A 23,017-nucleotide genomic window follows, 5' to 3' on the forward strand; every position below is an offset into this window, starting at 1 on the left:
GACAGTCATTTCCAAGTTTGCAAGGCAGAATATGTATTTACCATTTGTCAATTTGATAACAGCTGTCAATCTACAAAGAAGATCAGTTTGTCCTAGGTGTTAGTGCACCAAGATTTACTAAAATCATTCCTTCAGAAGCTGGTGGAGAAGTTGTCCTTAAATAGTAAAAAGCCAGAAGGATATATAGCCTCATGAACACTAGGTATTAATAAGTAGTTTAATTTCCAAGGTCAACAGTCTTTTTATCTCAGAATGAATCACACAAGTGCAGTCAACCACAAATATCTCCATTTACATCCCACATGCATTTGCGTAGCAGTGACAAGCTGTCCCATTATTTGTGGCTCACAGTGCTTCCAAATTCTGTCACAGATGCAGTAAAAGCAAGACTGACAGATAAGTTCAGCCTAGCAAATATACATCTCCAGGGAAGGACAGGAATCCCATTACAAACTAGAAAGGAACTTCAGTGTGTTTACGAATATTGATACTTTAATGTAAAAAAATAAAAACAAAACAAAAAAGTGAAGATACTTAAACTAAGGTGATTTAGGATTAATAGTATCTAGCCAAATAACAGTTTAACTCTTTCAGAGACTTCCGAGTTGGAAGCAGAACTATTATGTTTCTAGAGTGAAAAATAACATTTTTACCACATCCCTTTCTTACACTGAGTGCAGAAAAAAAAAAATACATGCTAAAGCAGTACCACAGTATGCCCTTAAAAATAAAGCTCTTAAAAATAAAGGGGTCCAGGAGGGCTGGACCTGCTTCAAGGAAGAACTGATGAAGGCACAGAAACAGGCTGTGCCAATGTGCCGGAAGATGAGCCGCCGGGGCAGACGGCCAGCCTGGTTGGGCGATGAACTTTTAATAGAACTAAGGGAAAAGAAAGAGGGTTTATCACCTTTGGAAGGAAGGCGAGGCAACCCACGGAATGTTTAAGGATGTAGCCAAATCATGCAGGAAGAAAATTAGGGAGGCAAAAGCGTATTTGGAGTTTAAACTGGCCTCTGCTGTGAAGGACAACACAAAGTCCTTCTATAAATATATTAATAGCAAGAGGAAAGGTAGGGACAACCTCCACTCCTTGGTTGACATGGAGGGAAATGTTGTATCAAAGGATGAGGAAAAGGCAGAGGTACTTAACACCTTTTTTGCCTCAATTTTTACTAGCAGGACAGAATGTCTTCCAGACAGCTGGCCTGCAGAGCTGGCAGAAGGAGCCAGGGAGCTGCATAGTTTCCCTATGTTCCATGAGCAGGAGATTGGAGCTCTCCTCAGCCGCTTGGATCCCCACAAGTCCATGGGACCAGATGGGATCCATCCTAGGGTGCTGAGAGCTGGCAGATGAGCTGGCCAAGCCACTATCCATCATTTTTCATCAGTCCTGGCTCACGGGAGAGGTCCCAGAGGACTGGAAGCTGGCCAACATGGTGCCCATCCACAAGAAGGACCGGTTGGATGAGCCAGGGAATTACAGGCCTGTCAGCCTGACCTCAGTGCCAGGCAAGATTATGGAACAGGTCATCCTGAGTGCAATCACACAGCACTTAAGAGGATGGCCAAGGAATCAGACCCAGCCAGCATGGATTTAGGAAAGGCAGGTCCTGCCTGACCAACCTGATCTCCTTCTATGATCAGGTGACCCGCCTGGTGGATGTGAGGCAGGCTGTGGATGTAGTCTACCTGGACCTCAGCAAGGCCTTTGACACCGTTCCCCATAGCAAACTCCTGGCCAAGCTGTCAGCTCATGGCTTGGATGGGAGCACACTGCATTGGGTTAGGAACCAGCTAGAGGGCCGAGCCCAGAGAGTGGTGGTGAATGGTGCCACATCCAGCTGGCAGCCAGTCACCAGTGGTGTGCCCCAGGGATCAGTACTGGGTCCCATGCTCTTTAACATCTTTATTGATGATCTGGATGAGGGCATTGAGTCCATCATCAGTAAATTTGCTGACGACACCAAGCTGGGGGCAGGAGTTGATCTGCTGGTGGGTAGAGAGGCTCTGCAGAGACCTCAAAGGCTGGACAGAGGGGCAGAGTCCAACGGCATGAGACTGAACACATCCAAGTGCCGGGTTCTGCACATTGGCCACAACAACCCCATGCAGAGCTACAGGCTGGGGTCAGAGTGCCTGGAGAGCAGCCAGGCAGAGAGGGACCTGGGGGTGCTGGTCGACAGTAGGCTGAACATGAGCCTCCAGTGTGCCCAGGCAGCCAAGAGGGCCAATGGCATCCTGGCCAGTGTGGCCTGCGGGAGCAGGGAGGTCATTCTGCCCCTGTACACTGCACTGCTTAGGCTGCACCTCGAGTACTGTGTCCAGTTCTCGGGCCCTCAGTTTAGGAAGGATGTTGACTTGCTGGAACAAGTCCAGAGAAAAGCAATGAAGTTGGTGAGGGGTTTGGAACACAAGCCCTACAAGGAATGGCTGAGGGAGCTCGGGTTGCTTAGCCTGGAGAAGAGGAGACTCAGGGGTGACCTTATTACTCTCTACAACTACCTGAAGGGAGGTTGTAGACAGATGGATGTTGGTCTCTTGTTCTGGTACTGGCTGCCTGGGAGAAGAGGACACAGTCTCAGGCTGCGCCAGGGGAGGTTTAGGTTGGATGTTAGGAAGAAGTTCTATACAGAGAGAGTGATTGCCCATTGGGATGGGCTGCCGGAGGAGGTGGTGGAGTCGCCATCATTGGAGGTTTTCAGAAGACTTGATGGGGTGCTTGGTGCCATGGGTTAGTTGTTTAGGTGGTGTTGGATTGGTTGATGGGTTGGACGCGATGATCTTGAAGGTCTCTTCCAACCTGGTTTATTCTATGTATGTATGTATTCTATGTATGCAATGTGTAGGATGCAGAGGTAGGGATTTCTAAGACATTCTCAGAAAAAAGCCCATTTTCACAAACCACTGAGAAAGAGAAAACTGTCTTTTAGAAATGCACAGAAGATGCAGAGTTTGGAACCACATTCTCCAACAGAGGGCATCAAGGTATAGTTTCCAAGAAGGATGACAGAAATATTGCACAAAACAATATAAATTGAACCTAAACTTTCATTTGTTTTTTCCCCACAAACCAAACCAACTGAAATAAAAAAACAACCAACAAACCCAACAAACACATCAAAAATGACCAAAAAGGTGCCCCAAACCAGTATTATGTGACAGGAAACATCTCACCACAGGCCTAAGAAGAAAGCAACTTATAAGAGCAAATCAGTAAGAAGTACAAGAATCATCCAAAATTTAAAGCCCAGTTTTCTAATAATCAGAGATCAAAATGGAAAAGTCTGGTCACATGATATCTAAGAATCATGCCTTGAAGAAAGGCCACATTTAGGTTTGTCTATTCAATCCAAAACATTGTTTTAAACATGCAACTCCTTACAATTGTGACAATCAAAGTTACGAACTTCCCTGATCTAAATCTGAGGTAGCCCACCTTAGCTGTTGTAAACAGGTATATGAAGTTAGCTCTAGAAGTTAGAATTCTACAAATTCCTTTCAAGTAAAGGCTACTGGACACGATGCATATTGCAACTGGAAATACATAAACATTTATCAGCCTTCACACTATTTTAAAAAATTCAGATGCTTGAGGAATGATGCCAGAACTCCCCAAATACTGCCAAAGGCATGATCTTTTCAGCATTATGCTACAGCAGTTGGAAATAAAGAACAAGAATTATGCACTTGCTAATTTAATTTAATCTAGTAAGTACTCCTTTAAACTATTCTCCTAATGTAATGAGACATTTGAGATACATTCCAGTACGCAGCTGTCTACAGAAAAAAGAGATTTCTTTAAAAATATGTATCCATGCAGACCTTTCATTGACACACCACCAACAGAATTCATTCTTCACCCCGTCAGGAATGTTGACCTTCACTGTCAGGATCTTCAGATTTTCCCCTCGGTTAATGGCCAGAATCTGAGTGCAAACATAAGTGGCAGAGACAGATGACACACAAAATATCTAAAAGATAAACTTATCAACATTTGTGTACGCACTTGCTTGACATTCTGTAGCAAATCGTGATGGTGGTACAGTAAATCAGTTCCCAAAGTACTAGCATGTACAGAGAAGTACTAGCATGTACAGACAACATCCACGATTTAAACACAGATTAAAGCATGCCCTGGCATAAAAAAAGCGTACATTTTTCTTAGAGTCTGCAATCTTAAGATCCATCTTATATTAAACACACTTATTATAAAAGTCAGCATTAATTTAGGTGGAATAATCTTGTTTCATAACCCATATTAAAACTGAAGAAATAAACTAGAAAGCGACTCCAATCAGAACTAGAGAACAGAAAGGGAAAAAGTCAACCCTATGCTTCAGGCTCCATTTTTCTTCCTGAAATCAATCCAAATTAAATATTAATTATGATTCAGAACTAATGAAACAAAGGTAATCAGCTTAATTTGAAAGAGGATGAATTTAGAACTATTCATGCCTAGTTCATAAACAGCAGGAAATACCTACAGTAACACTCCAGTTTTAAAACATATGGGCATATTTCTGGCAGATACTTGTGCACACAACTGCATATTCATCATCTAAAGCAAGATCTGGTGTCACACATGCTATCTGCATACAGAGTTTGATTTTAAACAGAAGATTGTGGCTATACACTTAAAATTAAGATCACAATACAAGTGGTAGATCCTGGAGGATACTGGTATCTGCTAGTCTAATCTCACTATGAAGATGTTGAATGTTCACTTGAAGTAGGCCCTATAGTTTTAAGAAAACTCACTTGCCAAGAGATTTTCAAAATAGAAGAATATTGAGAAGCAGCTACAAATAAAAGCCACATGCTTTCATATTTCATTTTCCCTTCCAGAATGCTTTAAAGTGCAAAAATAAAACAAAAAAACTGCTAGAAGTTGACATTCCTGTATGACTACACATGTTGCTGTATGTAGCAGGCCCTGAGCACTGTCACAACAGAGCATTCTATGTCAATCATAAACTTTAATTCAATCACTAGCTAACTCAGACATGTCACATATGTTAAATACAATGGTTTTAAATGACTCCAGGACATAGTACCAAATTATATTCCTCAGCCTTACTGCTTCTGTGACATACCAGGCCTGACATATCATTGAACAACAAAGCTAGTAATAAAGATTGCATGTGAAATATTATAGCATCTGGTACCTTGACTGCCAAAGCAAATGTTTTCATGTAGAGATTAGAAAGGCACATTTTAATAAGTCAAATGTTTTCACGTTTCTTCTGATCGTATTTTTTAAAAAGAGAGAAAGTTAAATGTCAAGCTAAAATGAAATCAAAATGATGCTCACTACAGAGAATGTATCTGATAGAATTATCACGTCATTCAGCACACTGCTAGAGCGGTCAGTATTTGCATCGCAGTTTGTTTGCTGGCACTCAATCTGCAGAATGTGTCAGCTACCTGAACTTGAATCAGCTGTACTGCAGTCACAAGTATTATTTACATTTTTATTCTTAGAACAGAATAGGCAGACTGTTTAAGTGACATGCATTCAAGAAAGAATTATCATCCAAGAAATGTTCAATTCATAAAGTAATTAGTCAAATTCTAATAATCCAATAACATCAGTTTATTTTTTTTTAAGTAACAGGTTAAAAGTCAGGCTGTTCTAGAAAGAAAAAAATTCCAGGAGAGCAGCTTTGTGTAAGACTGGAACAGGGGAAAGGTTAATCAAAACAACAAACATTTTTCAGAGAAGGTAAGAACAATAATTTCGTCTAGTCATAAAATTCATCACACTTATTTATCAGAAAATTAGAACATCATTCATTTTGCATAGCTCTCTTCTACGCTGCACATCTACTTAAATTCACTGAATAAGTTCTGTGTATTTTGCCAAGGACTTTGATTTCCAATTCGTTTTTAAGTATGGGATTGAAAATAGAGCACTTGCCTCAACATTACACTTTATTCATGAATTCTTTTCCTCCCACCAATTCAATCATCTCTGAATAGAGGAAAGTAGCCCTAAGGCATACACAAACACTGAATTGTTTACATTTAGTCAAAAATTCAAATAAACTCTTGAAAGGTTTTTTTCCTCAGTTCAAAAAGAGTTGGTACAGCTACCCAGTGACATCCTAATACAATTCAGTCTGGTTGTCCTTGCTGCCAAAGGGAAGAACTGTGGCTGAACTTCTCAACAGCAAAACGTTCCAGCTGGAAACACCCCCAGGTATCCAACCATGACAAAATCTGGAGTCAGGCATTTTAAACAACCAATTTCTTTTTCTCATTTCAGGTTCAGTATTTTAAACTTTTTCAGTCAAACAACTCAACTCCATGCCAGTGATGATTATTCTGTGGTACATCTTAACGCTCAGCAACGGCACAACAACTAACCCAGAACTAAGGCACAATGCAGTGACAGCTACAGTACCACAGAACCCAGCCACATTTCACTGCACACCAGTTCACCTCATTGCACTATGTGCGTTAAAGCACACTCACATGGCTACAGATGCTTTGGTCATAAAGACACAGTTAATTGTCTTAGAGGTAACATGCTAGGGTATGGCTCAACCCCTTAACTTGCATGTGAACTAGAGGAGAAGCACACAGGCCAGCACTTATATATTCAGGTGATGACCAGTTTCAGTGCAGTATTTTATAGAATTCTTTATTTGCAACTCTACAAAGAGGTGATTTAAAGCAACTACTTTTGCCTCCAGCTAAAAGCACTGAGAACATTTGCATATGCATAATCATGAAAGGAGTAGAGAAAGTCTTTAAAGCAGTGAATTTTGAAAAGACAGCTTTTCCACCTGCAGTCTTAGGGCATTACTACATTTTTTAAATCACTCCAAGTGTCCAGAGAAGGGCAATAAAGCTGGGGAGGGGTCTGGAGCACAGCCCTGTGAGGAGAGGCTGAGGGAGTTGGGGTTGCTTAGCCTGGAGAAGAGGAGGCTCAGGGGAGACCTTCTTGCTGTCTACAACTCCCTGAAGGGAATCATAGAATCATAGACTCATAGAATCAATAAGGTTGGAAAAGACCTCAGAGATCACCAAGTCCAACCGGTCATCTAACACCTCATGACTACTAAAGCATGGCACCAAGTGCCACATCCAGTCCCCTTCTGAACACCTCCAGAGATGGTGACTCCACCACCTCCCTGGGCAGCACATTCCAATGGCCAATCTCTCTTGCTGGGAAGAACTTTCTCCTCACCTTGAGCCTAAACTTCCCCTGGCACAGCTTGAGACTGTGTCCTCTTGTTCTGAAACAGCTCAGTAAGGACTGAAATCCTCCTACAGAGACTCTGTGACCTCAATGTGTTACAAAACATTTGGTGAAAATTGGAGGGAATTTGTCAGAATTGAAGCTAAAAAAGCTTCGTTCAGAATCCAGTGCCAGCTCAAGCTGTGATTGCAGCACTGCAGGGATCAGGGCTGGGCCCCATCCCATTCCCTGTCTTTATTGGTGATCTGGACAAAGGGATTGAGTCCATCATTGGTGAGTTTGCAGACACACCAAGTTGGAGACAGGAGTTGATCTGTTAGAGGGTAGGAGAGCTCTGCAGGGGGACCTTGCCAGGCTGGGCAGATGGGCAGAGTCCAACAGGATGGCATTTAACAAGTCCAAGTGCCAGGTGCTGCCCTTTGGTCATAACAACCCCATGGAGTGCTACAGGCTGGGGACAGAGTGGCTGGAGAGCAGCCAGGCAGAAAGGGAGGTTGTAGCCAGGAGGGGGTTGGTCTCTTCTCCCAGGCAACCAGAACAAGAGGACACAGTCTCAAACTGTGTCAGGGGAGGTTCAGGCTGGAGGTGAGGAGAAAGTTCTTCCCAGCAAGAGAGATTGGCCATTGGAATGTGCTGCCCAGGGAGGTGGTGGAGTGACCATCACTGGAGGTGTTTAAGAGGGGACTGGACGTGGCACTTGGTGCCATGGTTGGACTTGATGATCTGTGAGGTCTTTTCCAAGCTTATTGATTCTATGATAAGTTTCAAGGTTCACCATAGCTTTTTTAAGTATCTTCTTAAAATCCTGAACCAAACCAGAAAATTTCTTCACCTGAACACAACTATGCCTCTCCAAAGCACATTAAAGATGACATTTTTTGACCAGTTTTTAAAATGCTGAAGATTTAAAAGACTTCTTCAAAGACTCAGGTAAAGGAGAAACCTAAAGACTTTTAGATATTAAAAAAGATTGTTATAATCCAAGAAAATATTTTTTTTTTTAATTAAAATATTAATTTCTAGTAGTAGGGCAAGTAGCCGGGCAACCAGCACCAGAAAAATAGGGGACAGTCTCAGGCTGCACCAGTGGAAGTTTAGGCTTCAGGCGAGGAGAAAGTTCTTCCCAGAAAGAGTAATTGGCCATTGTGATGTGCAGCCCAGGGAGGTGGCGGAGTCACCATCCCTGGAGGTGTTCAACAGGGGATTGGACGTGGCACTTGAAGCCATGGTTTAGTTAGTCATGAGATGTTGGGTGATAGGTTGGACTTGATGATCCCTAAGGTCTTTTCCAACCTTATTGATTCTATGATTCAAAGTAAGGTCAGATAAAAAAAGAAACTGGTTATGATAAAGACTTTTGAAAGTGCAATGCTAAAATTTAAGGAAGAGGTGCCAGATAAAACACTTTTTCCTTACTTATTTCATCATCAAAACATAAATGGGAGACAACTAAAGGAGCTGGAAAACTAACAAAGAACCAAAAGAGGAATTGCAGTATTTTTACAAAATAGGGACCTCTTGCAAATCACATGTTGAAAATTATCACAAAATACATTTTGTCCTTGACTAATATAAAAAAGCCCTGATAAAATTTGGGCCCTGATGCCCTGTGTGAAGCACAAACAACTCAGACTTTGAAGATTCATAAAACAGAAATATTCAATATGTTAGAAGAATCAACAAGAGCATAATACAGATGGAAGGCAACACATAAGAGTGCAAAAACATCCTGTGATTATAGGACTAGTAGCTGCAAGAACAGTGACTGTTCTCTGCTGGACAGCCAAAATGGGAAAAGAAAGAGATGTTAAGGTTAGTGACAGATACACAGTGGAAGAAATCAAAACAGATCAAGTTAATCTTAAATTCAGACAAATGAGGGGCACATCAGTGCAGCCACATAGTCAGAGTGCTCACCAGGTTTGGGTAAACTGCTTCCTAAACCTGGATCTAGCTAACCAACAGTTAAAGAATTCTGTATGTTAAAAGAAACAGATGCCTCAGACAAGAGCTAAACCACACCATCACCCCAGGGAGCAGCTGTATGCCCAATACTTGTTGCATACCTCAGTATTCACCACTTAGTACAGGAAAAACTAAACAGTCTCTGAAAGTCTTCAACAGTAAAGCACCCAAACAAAACAGAGTGCCCTGATGAATTTACAAATCTTCTGTGATACATCATGAGATTAGACTTAGATTGCTCTGTTGGCTTTTCTCAGCAATCTAGAGGTAAGTTTTTAGGAAATACTGATAGAAATACAGTAAATATTAATACTTATTACAAATATAATAACTCCAAGTACTTCTTCAATCATCTAGAAAGGGTTTCTCTATTAAAATCACTCATACTTATTTTAGAATAGATTAGAATAGAATTAACCAGGTTGTAAGAGACCTTTGAGATCATCGAGTCCAACCTATCATCCAACCTATCATCAACTAAACCAAGGCACCAAGCACCCCATTCAGTCTCCTCTTAAACACCTCCAGTGATGGTGACTCCACCACCTCCCTGGGCAGCACATTCCAATGGCCAATCTCTCTTGCTGGGAAGAATCTCTTCCTAACATCCAGCCTGAACCTCCTTTAGCACAGCTTGAGACTGTGTCCTCTCATTCTGGTGCTGGTTGCCTTGGAGAAGAGACCAACCCCCACTTGGCTACAACCTCCCTTCAGGGAGTTGTAGACAGCAAGAAGGTCTCCCCTGAGCCTCCTCTTTTCCAGGCTAAGCAACCCCAGCTCCCTCAGCCTCTCCTCACAGGGCTGTGCTCCAGACCCCTCCCCAGCCTCATTGCCCTTTCCTGGACACCTTCCAGCATCTCAACATCTTTCCTAAACTGAGGGGCCCAGAACTGGACACAGAACTCAAGGTGTGGCCCAACCAGTGCTGAGGCCAGGGGCACAATGATCTCCCTGCTCCTGCTGGCCACACTATTCCTGATCCAGGCCAGGATGCCAATGGTCGTCTTGGCCACCTGGGCACACTGGTGACTCATGTTCAGCCCACTATTTTGTCTTTCAACTGACACCATCCATTTTGGTAGAGGGAGAGGGGTTAAAATTAGGCCATGCATATTGTGAAATATTTTTTGTAATAAACTCATTTCAAGGCATGGAAGAAAGGCTTTTAAAATAGCATGCAGAGAGAAAATGAGGCATATCATAAATATAAAATGAAAAGCATTCTGCAGTAGAATATTGTAGTCTTCTAAAGGAAAAGGACATTTCTGGCTGGAAGTAGCTGGTTTGGGGTTTTGGTTTGTTTGTTGTTTTGTGGGGTTGTTTGTTTGGTTTGTCATTTGGCTTTTTTTTTCCAGTTAGTTGGTCTTTTCTGTTTGTTTTGGTTTGGGTTTTGTTTGGGGTTTTTTTTGTTTGGGTTTATTGTTCTGGAGTTTTTGTTGTTGTTGAGTTTGGGGGCTTGGTTGGTTGGTTAGGGGTTGTGTGGGAGTTTTATGTATTTCATTCTTATTTTTTAAAGGCTAAGTACCTGTGACCAAAACAAGAGACAATTCACTTGGTGATTAGTCATGGATCAGTACAGTACAAAGGTCCTGACAGTTGCATTGAGTGCATCACACTTCAGTCTTTGACCATCAGTACTGGGGGAGAGGCAGCCTAGCTATCAAGTCTTCAGCTTGTCATCAGGTAGCAAGCTTGCTTTCTGCCTCATTTCTAGTCATATTAAACCTAGCCTTGGGGCTTAAGATAACTTGAGAGGCTTAGGATAACTGGACATGCTTCATAGAAGGGATTACTGATGACTTGCAAAACAAACCCATTTTGGGGTAGTGCATGGGATGTTCCCCTGAGCTACTTTTTAAGGTCACCATCAATTTCATTTTCTGGATCCTTCTCTGATAGTTCTCACCAGTTTCACCTTACATGTTTAGTGTCAAATGGCTCAGAGCACTCTGACTCAGTGTTGCAGCAAACATCCAAAACCAACAAAGAGTAAGTTTATCAAAATTTGCTTCAAATAGTTATACTCCAACCAAGAAGCTTCCTCTACTGTGCCACTACCATCCCAGCATCACCCCTACAGTCTATTGCTTAACTTTATCCCCCTCATGGTAACATCTGCTCTGCACTTTTCACTGAAGAGGAGGGAGGAAGGTATGGCACACACTGAAAATAAATCACACCAGTGCTGGAATCTCTGATACATAAATCATTGTAAATATTTGTTGAATGAGCATTAGACAATAGGCATACTGAACAAACAGGTCTTTGTTCAGTTTCTTATGAAAGATGTTAACAGCTTAGTCACGCACGTCAAGAATCTGAAAATCTCTGTTGCCTTTGATAACTGAAAAGCAAAACCAAGCACCTTTAAAATAGTTTTAAGCAACAAAGTTCAAAAGTGAAACCATAATTAAAATTCCAAGGGAAAAAAACTAACAAACAAATGTGTAGGTGTACCTGATGGTGCTGTATGTTCTTGATATTACAAGAAAATTCATGGTACAGTTGGAATTTATCAATATCTTTCTCATTCCCACTTTTGGATGACACTTTTGCCAAGGCTGACTGGATACAAATGTACCTCTGCTGACATCTAAGAAACAAACGTTAATAAGGTATTTTAGCAGGAAACTTGAAACAATCACAGAATCAAATAAACATTCAGGTTGGAAAAGGCCCTTGGGATCACCAAGTCCAGCCAATAACCCTACTCTACAAGGTTCATCCCTAAACCATATCCCCAAGCACCACATCTAAATTACCTTTAAACACATCCAGGATTGGCAACTCAACCACCTCCCTGGGCAGCACATTCCAATGCCTGACCACTCTTTCCATGGAAAAAAAAAATGTTCCTAATGTCCACTCACTAGTGCTTGTATTAAAAACAAGGTTTGGAGTCTAGCTTATTACAAGTTAGCTCTCATTACCTATAGAATCTTAATGCTGAGACTGACACAACATATACTGACTGGAATATACTAAGAAAAGAAATTCAAGCAGACCTCAGAAAAAGCTGAATACGGTCATTCCAAAGGGAATGAAGACTCAAAAGCTACCATCTGCACTTCGGTTTGGTCAGTTACTGATTCAACTTCACACAGCAAACTCCAGGAAGCTCCTAAAAATAGGCAACTACCATGTAATTCTTACAAATACAACAGCTCTCTTGAATCTACCCAGCCTCAGGATTCTGTGCTTTGAGTACTTAACACCCATAAAAGCCTTCGTTACTTTAGGAGTAACAGGGATCTCAAACAGGTAGCTTCCTCTCTGCTCCTCATGATTATTATACAGACAACACTCTTTAGATCATTAGGATACTTCTGTAGAGCACTGTGTATCCAACTAAGGAGATTCCAGTGGTGAAAAGAACAAAAGCGATAGTCTGGTAGGGACATCACATTCATTACAAAATAAACCCTCCATTGAAATTATCATATTGCTGTTCTCTGGTCTTGTGATGAAGTTGGCCATTACAATAAACAGCAAACAAGGGTCAACTAAACAGAACTGAACTGATTCAAACCAATACTGCATGCTCCTATAGTGACACCAGTTCTTTGATAACCATCTTTTCTAAACCAGATGACACACAACACAGGTATCTGTTACTTTGTCACACCAAGCTTCCAGACATGACAACCCTGAAGTCGAGTAACACATGAAAACTTAAAATTTAGCTAACACAGTCAGGGGATCAATAAGTCCTGCTTTAAAACCAGCCATATTTGTTTGCTTTACTGAATAGCAACACCAAAGTCAAACATCTCTGCATGCAAAATATACTGACACGTTATGCAGTAGATATTGGACAAACAGCTTAAGCTCTGAAAAGTTTTAGCTTGAAGAAAGTGCAAGGAAAGAAAACTTTCCTTTATAGTTCACTAACTGCAAGGCAGATTGGATCTATATGAAGCAGAGCCATGGAGAATTCTTCAGCCTTGGGGAGTCACAGGACAATGCCATGCACACAGATCTCTCCTTCACTGATAGCCAGACAGGCTGAAAGACTAATGAATGTGCTTCCAGCACAAGGGAAGAAAGGAACCTCACAGTAACACTATTTGGACATCACTGAAAAAGTTATTTATGTATCGGCAAGCTAAGAGACTGAATATTACCATGTAATTAGCAAAGTTCAGAAAGTAAGAGTCAAACTTACAATTTCCTGATGAAATCCAGTGTATCTTTGTCTTTAGCAAAGATGTCAGCTAAAATATGCTGTACTCCAGCTTCTACTTCCTGGATATTTGATAGGCCTTTCAAGGGGGGGGAAGAAAAAAAAACAAAAAACACACACCCCAGTTAATTTGTCATATTAGCTTTTTTATAATTATTTCACACAACTTCACATGCACTAAGGATATTCATACAAGTAAAAATAAAATTGATGCAAGATAGCTGAACTGATTTGCAGAGATTTCAATGAAGAACCCTAATTAATTAGAATTTTTTTATTAAGTTTTCTTTTCAAAGCACCTCAAATCATTATATTTTTAATGAGCCTAAAGTAACCAATGCAGCATAAGTCAAAATGACACCAAATATCAGTGAAAAAGAATTTATTTTTTCTTTGATGCTAACAAATCTTGGCATTTAAGATGCAAATGAATTATTTACAGTAGTAAAACTGGATATTCAAGTATAATTTTTGAGGTTGTAATTGAATCAGAAGCCCACACAATTTGCTGACAGGGAAATTCAAACTGGAGAAGCTGTGGAGTCTTCTCTGGAACATTCAAAACCTGCCTGGATGTGCTCCTGTGTGATCTACTCTACGTGATCCTGCTCTGTCAAGGGTGTTGGACTAGATCTCTAGAGGCGTCTTCCAACTCCTAACATTTTGTGATTCTGTGACATAGTCTAGATCTTTGCAGGCAATGCCATCTTTTATATTTCCACCAGTTTGTAGCAGGAGTTCGCACACTGAGGTCAGGGCACCCTTATCCTCTCCCATGAAACACTGTTCAAACACTGAGTTGTAAAACACCTCCATAGACAAAGTACTACAGACAGCTTGCATCAGAATCATTCCGCTTACAAACACACAGAACGATCTCTCGCTTCCAAGGACTAGAAGAAGCGACACATTACTCTCCTTAGCACAATGGTTGTATCAGACAGAACCAGAAGGTAATGAAATAAAATTGACATCCTGTGTTTAAATCAATATATCTAACCCTGTTTCTATCAATGGTCAGAAACAAATGCTTCACAGCAAAAGAATTCTAGCATTGGTAGATGCAGCATTAACTGTCTCTTTCGATACACAATATGTTTCATTCTGCTGTCAGTGGGATTACCAGTATCTGGAAACAGCTTTACTAACACCCTTTTAAAAAAACCCATATGCCTCTAATAACTAAATCATAGTATTTATATTTGTATTGCATTCAGATCTGTGCTTCTGATTTGGCTATGGAGGTACACACAATTAAAAAAAACCAAACCACACACACAAACCAAAAAACACCCACAAAAAACCCCAAACAACACACCAAAATAAACCCTCACCAACATAGAAACACAGCCCGAAAAACCTCCAAGAACAAAAATAAAGTAACAATAATCATGACCTTCTTTTAAAAGGAAATGCTGAATTCACAGGTCAGAAATAAAAATGTGAAAATAAAAACGTGTTATTAAATGCCTCAACTGATCAGAAGTTGTGAAAGTTGGATCCTCAGATCTACAAATTAGTGTTTCCTATGGCAAACATAATGTAATGTCAGAATATAAACCTAAGGAGAATTATAAAACATGCACTCTATTGAATATGAAGTGAGACACTCAAGGACCACCAATGTACATGGCAACATTATTTTAAGCCTAGCAGAGAATGCAAATGAGATGGAATAGGCCAAAAACAGTCATTACTTAATCACGACTGGTTTGGGCCTATATTTAATCATCAAAAAAGCTCCCATTCACCAGATACCACTCACACCAACCTTTTACTGTGTCCACTGCAAAACTAAGAGATGCTTGGGTAATTAGCAAAATACTGGACCATGCATACAAGTAGAAAGAATAAGTATTTTGATGAACCTGCTTCCTTAACTTTGAAATAACAGGCTTTGAAGCATGAACTGCTGTTTTTATTTGTTTATTTTTAGTTTAGTATAAGTTTAAAGACACTGAGAATTTAAAAGAACTGATTATTAAGATTTGATGAAAACTTTTCTTCACAATAAATGGCTCATGTCTTCAAAAAACTTCACTCTGATCTCAAAGGTTGCCAAGTGGCTCCCAAGTTGATAAAAGTGACCCAGTTCATAAATGTATCTAATCTCTGATGCACCTTTCAAATGCAAACCATTATATAAACCTAAGCAACATTATTTTTAGCACAAAAGTCAAGACAGGTGTACCAATTCTCAAAAAGTGAAATGTTTATCCTGCAACAAATAGCACTTCCTTCTGAATGCACCCTAAATAATTAATTTGGACTTTCACTGTGAATGTTTTCCTTTGGCTGCTTTGACTCTGCCAGAATAGCCAGATACGTGGTTGCAATATATGGCAGTATGAAGTAATGACATGCTAAAAATGCTGTAATTAATCAGAATATTTGGTAACTGAGTTTCAATGCAAAATTAGGGCCATCTTGTAAAAATCTTTAAAGAAAGAACAGCCGATGTGGGAGGAGTAAATCAGCTCCAGTAAGAAGGTTCAGTGCCTTCAGGTTAAATTTAAAAAGTAAATGTAGCAGGGAAGAAGAAAAGTATGTCTCTCTTTTAACACCATACAGAAGGTTGCAGCAATCTTTGTATTTTATTGTCAGAGATTGCCCCCTACAGATTCACCTATAACTGCACTCACAAAGAAACACAACCCTGCAGTCTGTATGTGACAAACACATTGTTAAGGTTCCCACTCAAATTTCAGAGAATACATCTTCTCCATTCCTACTGTCATTCAGTAATAAAAACTTTCCCACTCAGTCCCAATTGCCAAGGCCAGTTCTTACTAAGATGTGCTTTGATAGGCGATATTTACTTCGGTACAGACTACAAGCGTAAGCCCCCTGTACAATCAGCACTGAATCTTCAGCAATCAAAGTAGAACCACAGAGAGGTCTCAGGGGTGCAGTGCAGTTCCCACTCTCAGCAGTAAATAAAGATGTCAACTCTAACATCTCAAATGTCTCTTTTGTAACAGAATTATTACTATTTATAAAAAAAAAAGCAGGGGGGGGAAGGGTGAAGCTTCATGGCATTAACCAAACTCTTACTACACATTGCTAAGAGAACTGTTGCATAGTTCCAGCAACACAGGAATAAATAAAGTAATTACCATTTCAAAATATTTTCAGACATTTAGGACATTACTGCTTATAGAAGCAGAGCACTTACCTTTGGTATTGGGTGTAATGTAAGAAAAGAGATTGAGTTCCATAGGATTCTGCAGGAGGGAGAGAGCAGCAGGTTCTAATCCCAGCTGCTTGGCCCTCTGGGCTTTGGTGCCTTTACTCCCAGTTTTATAAGGTGCAGACTTAAGAAAAAAACAGAGTTACTAAAATGCAAGGAAATATTTCAAGTCATGCTATGTACTTTGCATTATGCACTGAGCAAGATTACATTTACACTAAGGATGAGCTGAAAAAAAATACTAGTGTACTTACCACATGCTCCAACTCTTCCAAAGTTCTGCAATTTAATAATGCTGTTGAAAGGCATCCAGATAATTTCCCTTCTTTCTTCAACTTCTCTATCATTGCATGTGTCTTTTTTGCAACAGTACTAAAAAGCAAGAGACTGATATTAACAATCACATTTCACAGCAGATCAAAAAGGCTACTGATTATGGCCTTGTTTATTACACTGCTGAAGCTCTCTGAAACCCCTGAAGGCTGTATCTCATGCTAATGCTCAACAAAACAACTCTAATAATCCAAATGATTTTCTGACTATTACTCTAGTTAGTTCAAAACTGTATCAGCATGTCTTATGGTAGCTTTCAGAAAAATCATAATACTGAGGGAGCTGGGGTTGCTTAGCCTGGAAAAAAGGAGGCTCAGGGGAGACCTTGTTGCTGTCTACAACTACCTGAAAGGAGGCTGTAGCCAGGTGGGGGTTGGTCTCTTCTCCCAGGCAACCAGCACCAGAACAAGAGGACGCAGTCTCAAGCTGTGCAAGGGGAGGTTCAGGCTGGATGTTAGGAAGAAATTCTTCCCGGAAAGACTGATTGGCCATGGGAATGTGCTGCCCAGGGAGGTGGTAGAATGACCATCACTGGAGGTGTTTAAGAAGAGCCTGAATGAGGCACTTGGTGCCATGGTTTAGTTGATTAGATGGTGTTGGGTGATAGGTTGGACTCAATGATCTCAAAGGTCTTTTCCAACATGGTTAATTCTATTCTATTCTATTACTGCTATATACATTTTTGCATTACTGACCTGGAAACCAAGTAAAAAACCCCCAAATTAAATATATGGTGACAAGCACTTACAGCTGTAATTCATATCAAGACAGTACTGCTGCATCAAGTACAAGGTACCAAATATTAAACTCTTAGAACTCCAGTAAGATAATTGTGTGCTACTGCAAGCAGCAAAGGTATATTATGAGGATTTAAATCCCTTGTTAGGACAAGAACTCTCAGGTCACCTTCCCTCTTTGGAAAGAATCTCTTGCTAGGGAATAATGGAGAGTACATGAAGGAACACACTGTGTTGACAGAACAGCTGGCTTGTCCCTTCCTGCACCATCACTTACTACCACCCAAAAGCAAGTAGAAATGAAAGCAGTCTCATATGCCACTGCAGCAGCCTTCGCTGATCATTTCTTTGCTACAATGGTCTGGGATAGTGACACACTGCAACCTCAGGTAGTGCACTTCAATACAGGCTTTGCTGCTCCCCGCCAAGGGAGCCAGCAGTGTGCCCAGGTGACCCAGAAGGCCAGTGGCATCCTGGCCTGCATCAGGAATAGTTCGGCCAGCAGGAACAAGGAAGTCATTGTGCCCCTGTACTCAGCACTGGTTACACCACACCTTGAGTCCTGTGTCCAGTTCTGGGCCCTTCAATCTAAGAAGGACATTGAGACTCTTGAGCATGTTCAGAGAATGACAACAAGGCTGGGGAGAGGCCTTGAGCACAGCCCTGTGAGGAGAGGCTGAGGGAGTTGGGGTTGCTTATCCTGGAGAAGAGGAGGCTTAGAGCAGACTTTATTATTCTCTACAACTCCCTGAAGGGAGGTTGTAGCCAGGTGGGGGTTGGTCTCTTCTCCCAGGCAACCAGCACCAGAACAAGAGGACACAGTCTCAAGCTGTGCCAGGGGAAGTTTAGGCTCGAGGTGAGGAGAAAGTTCTTCCCAGAAAGAGAGATTTGCCATTGGAATATGCTGCCCAGGGAGGTGGTGGAGTCACCTCACCGTCCCTGGAGGTGTTCAAAAAAGGATTGGATGTGGCACTTGGAGCCATGGTTTAGTTAGTCATGAGGTGTTGGGTGATAGGTTGGACTTGATGATCTCCGAGGTCTTTTCCAACCTTATTGATTCTATGATTAGTGAGTATTTCATGAGGGTGCAGCTTACATCTCATCAGGCTACATATCTCCAGAGCCCATAAACTACACTTTTAGTATGAGTTCTTTCCTCTGGAGTTTTAGAAAACTGCAGATGTAGGACGACTTTTTCTTTGACAATGCCTGATTTCTTGTTATTTAGAGTAAAAAAAATCCCGCAGGAACACAGCCAGGTGACGAGCATAATTACCTTAGTTTTAAATTTTGGGTTTGATCAGCTCCTTTACAATTGTAGTGTGTCCAAAGTGTCAAAACAAGAGACACAGAAGCAGCAGCTGTTTGTTACTTCTCTCCCAGGATTTAACTTACTTACCGCAGCTCTTCTAACGCCTGTTGCACTTCTCGCAAGGCATCAGCCTCCAGGTTATTGATGAGCTCTTTGCGGTACCGAGCAATAAAAGGAATTGTGTTTTCTTCTTGAAAGAGACGGATTAAGTTTGCACATACCCATGGTTCAACATTTGTTATTTCTGACAAGGCCTGTCAGGAAAGAAACAAGCAACCCAACAACACGTGAGAGAGAGGATACGATCGCTTTAAACAGTCTCCCACTCAAAGTTAAAAACCACTCCCAGGATATTATGTGGGCCAGCTGGGACTACTCTCCTTCCTATATCTGGATGCCAGGCTTGCCCATGAATCCAGGCCCCACACCCTGTACTTCAGAAAGACATGCAGTTACCCATGTTTCCAGAAACCTGAACTACAGAAAAGAACACAAACACACACACACACACACCCCCATACACCAAACAAAAACACCCACAAACAAACAAGGCACAAGCAAACAAAACAACAATTATCAGCAAGACTTGCACATTACAACTCAGAACACCTGGGACTTTATTTTTTTCTATAGTAACACTGACATACCTAACAGTTAAAGAAAACAAATCCTGAGCTGATGCAACTAACGCTCTAGAAATAACTTGATACTACCATGATATTACTAAAGGTTTGAAGATGAATCAAGCCTCGTTAAGTTAACCACAATTTTGTACCATTTGGCCTTTCTAAAGATAACAGCATCCAGAACAAACTATGTAAGCACCATAGTAGCCGACATAAAAGCATTTGGAAAGTTTTATTCAGAAGTCTAAAAACATATCAACTCCTACACGATCATATTCACTGATTTTAGAGTAATGATACAAAAAGACCAAATTCCACATCTGGATTTCCAGGAATATTTTAGAAGACTGAGAAACAAAATTTTTCACCTTTCTTAAGCAGGTAGTGCTAAAGATGATGAATAGAATGTACCCAAACTATTACCATTCTGTTTCTAGTAAAATCTTCCATAACAACACACAGACTCCCCAGAACAGGAGCTATCCTAAAACTGTCTTCACCTGAATAGCTTCAAAGTAACCTCCTAGAGAAACAAAGACGACATCTCCCTTGATGTTACTGTTGTTCCAAGAACACAATCTCCCTTTGACAGTACTGTACATTGATATACACTCTGAAGTGAGTGTCTACAACAAAATGCTCTGTGCTAAGTCTTAAATTCTGAAACCCTGCACAGAGACATCCCAAATCCCTCAGTATCCCTTTCTGCAGGGGATTCGGTTGACTGCATCTACAAAAAAACCTTGTGCTGACACAGGGGAATTGTGCAAACTGTTAGAGGCAAGTTCTGTACTAAGGACTGTTTAACTCACAGATATTAGAATAATGTTAAAGATTAAAGTTTTAACAGTTACCGACCAACAGCTGTATGTATTATGACAACTTAAGCTCAAGTTAAATGATAACAGCACAATGATGCTCTGACACTCCAACTGATGTCAAGCAGACTGAAATTGTATGTTAAGATTCAAAGTGCTAATTACATAGGAAGTGGTTTCATCAATACCTCAGACAATTAAAACAAAAAAAATCTCATACCTGTACAATATCCCAGTTCATTTCAAATTCTTCTTTTACTTTGCTGCCTCCTAGATTTTTAGCTGGCTTTCCTTCAGGACATGTAGTCAACTTTATCTTCTTAAACGGTGGCTCATCAAATGCGAAATCCTTCTCAGATTTCTCATGTTTCACTTGACTTCCCACTACAGGAACACTTGTTGAAGGTTTTTCAACCCTCTCAGAATTCTTCCCTTGGATTGACTTTACTTCCATTTTTACAGGCACTTCCAGCTTTTGGTTTAAGGTTTTTGGTTTAGCGCCTTTATCTTCTTCCTTAAGTTTTAGGAGTTGCATTCCAGTATCTTCTGCAGGAGCAATAGGCAAGGACACATCCTGACAAAAAGGCATTGAAACCACTGTTACAAACCAATTCAACATTTCACTTAAAACCTAGGAAGGCTTAATATTAGACACCATTTTCCCAAATTATATCTCTGTCTGGCAGGGAAATGTTAAGCCAGAAATGAAGTAACCCAAAATACATGTTGTGTAGAAGAAAAGACACAAGCATATTTAGCAGAACTGACATTTAAAAGAGCAAATAAAATCATCCTGGAAAGACTCCAGTGGGGCTCTCCTTCAGAAGACATTAACCTACAGTCCCTGCCTTCACTCAAGAAAAAAACAACAGGGCAGGGAAGCACTCCTCTAATGAGGTGTTAGGTGCTGCCCACCAACTGGAAGGGAGATTTGGTCTGGCAAGATAACCTTGGATAAGCCACCTCTTTTTTTCCTGGATTTCTCCAGGTATCTTCAGAAGCCATAAGGACTGGCTCCTCTCCTGACCTGAGCTCTGATACTAATCTTTGACAGAAGTTAAGTAACTTTTGATACATCTTATATTCATCAGCATAAAACTGCAGTTACTGGGTTGAACAGCCATGCAAGGAAACATAAGTGCAGGCCTTTTTGTCATGGTGAAAGGTGTAAGACATGGGTGAAACACAGAAATCACAGATACTAGAGTATTTAGTTTTCATTATAGAAAGAACAGAGACACTTATTTATCTTTGTTGTTGAAAGAGATCTCCAGGGAAACCCATGCCCCATTATTGCAAGGCCAAAATTCAAAGGAGGGTCCTTAGATCTGGGACACTTAAATACCTAAGAAAGCAACATTTATCAAATATACTGAATATACATAGTAACAGTGAAATCAGATGAGCTGATCAGACTCAGGCAACTGAGCACATCATAGATGGAAAACTACTGCTCATGTAATTTGTTAGCCACAGTAATAAAATGTCTCTTGCTTACAGATACTCACCATTTCCTCTTTTATTGGTACCTTCTTTACCTTCTTCCTGGCCACAGCTGACCGTGAAGCAGCAACTTTTTTAGGTTTTGCCTCATTTTTCTTTGGCAACCGAGGTCTCTTGGCCATTTTGCTTTTTGGCTCCCACTCCTCCTCTTCCTCCTCTGACTCAGAGCTCCTGAAAAACAAATGAGTAAAAAAATATTGCTTATTAGAAGAATTTAAAAAAAATTAAATAAAAACAACAACTAACCAACCAACCAAACTGGTCTGAGTGTTTTCTGACATGAAAGGACACAAACAGAAAAGTTAACAGAAAGGTCAGCAGCCTCAACAAATACAGGCCTTTTGGCCTGGTGCAGAGCTAACAGTTGGAACACATCACTAAGCTTTCCTGACGTAGGTCACAGGGATGTGTACACATCTGATCCTGTTTGGACAACTGGCAATTCAGTTTTACCTTATCTTCACTGTGAAGATGAAGAGGTGATTTGCATTTTAGAATTGATTACAAGTTCTGCTCATTGAAACTTTTCAATTGACCTCATGCTTAGCATACACTAAACAAAAAATAAGGAAAACCAAAAGTAGTCTTACGAATTAAGAAATGAAGGCAGTTCATAGTCTTCTGATGTATGGGCTTTGGATTCAGATTTCACCCTCCTTGGTAGAGTTGACATCTGATGACACAAGTGAGAAAAGAGAAATAGAACGTTTGGTTGAAGCTTTATTCTTATTCAGCCTTTTAACTCACTGCAAAGTATGCCCTCATAACGTCTTCACCAGTCACAAAGATTTCCTCTAAAGAAAGTTTGGATTTTTTAGTATCCAAGAATTTAAGCCACAGCAGTGCATGTTCAATGATCTTTTCAACAGAACAAACAGACAAACCAGCAAACCAGCACTAGAGCCTCTCAAATTATTTTTCCTCTTGAAACAAAGGTAACTATTTGGCTTGCTTGTAAAGATATCCTAGCAAAAAGAGTACTGGTTCTCAGACATGTGATTGGGTATCACTTACATCTTACACCATCTTTCCTCCAACAGCCAAAGAAGCAATGTAAAATAAAGATCCAGTAAAGCAAGTTCTCGGATGGTTTTGATATGAATAGGACTACAAGGTTGTCTATTTTGATCCAGAATTTTCAGCACC

General features: G+C 40.6%; 1 protein-coding gene across 1 annotated transcript in view; it reads right to left on the minus strand.

Moving 5' to 3' along the window:
* The window catches only part of SRBD1 (S1 RNA binding domain 1), a 139,066-nt gene extending 116,522 nt beyond the window's left edge, over positions 1–22,544 (minus strand). The window contains exons 1-9 of the mRNA XM_009904029.2: positions 22,462–22,544; positions 21,877–22,042; positions 20,589–20,942; positions 19,012–19,178; positions 16,797–16,914; positions 16,528–16,666; positions 13,335–13,431; positions 11,627–11,762; positions 3,823–3,926 (exon numbers count right to left, since the gene is read on the minus strand). Coding sequence (XP_009902331.2) covers positions 3,823–3,926; positions 11,627–11,762; positions 13,335–13,431; positions 16,528–16,666; positions 16,797–16,914; positions 19,012–19,178; positions 20,589–20,942; positions 21,877–22,042; positions 22,462–22,544 — 1,364 coding nt within the window. The remainder of the gene's footprint in view (positions 1–3,822; positions 3,927–11,626; positions 11,763–13,334; positions 13,432–16,527; positions 16,667–16,796; positions 16,915–19,011; positions 19,179–20,588; positions 20,943–21,876; positions 22,043–22,461) is intronic.
* Positions 22,545–23,017: the final 473 nt, after the last annotated feature.

Source organism: Dryobates pubescens, chromosome 16 (assembly GCF_014839835.1).
Source record: "Dryobates pubescens isolate bDryPub1 chromosome 16, bDryPub1.pri, whole genome shotgun sequence".
NCBI lineage: Eukaryota > Metazoa > Chordata > Aves > Piciformes > Picidae > Dryobates > Dryobates pubescens.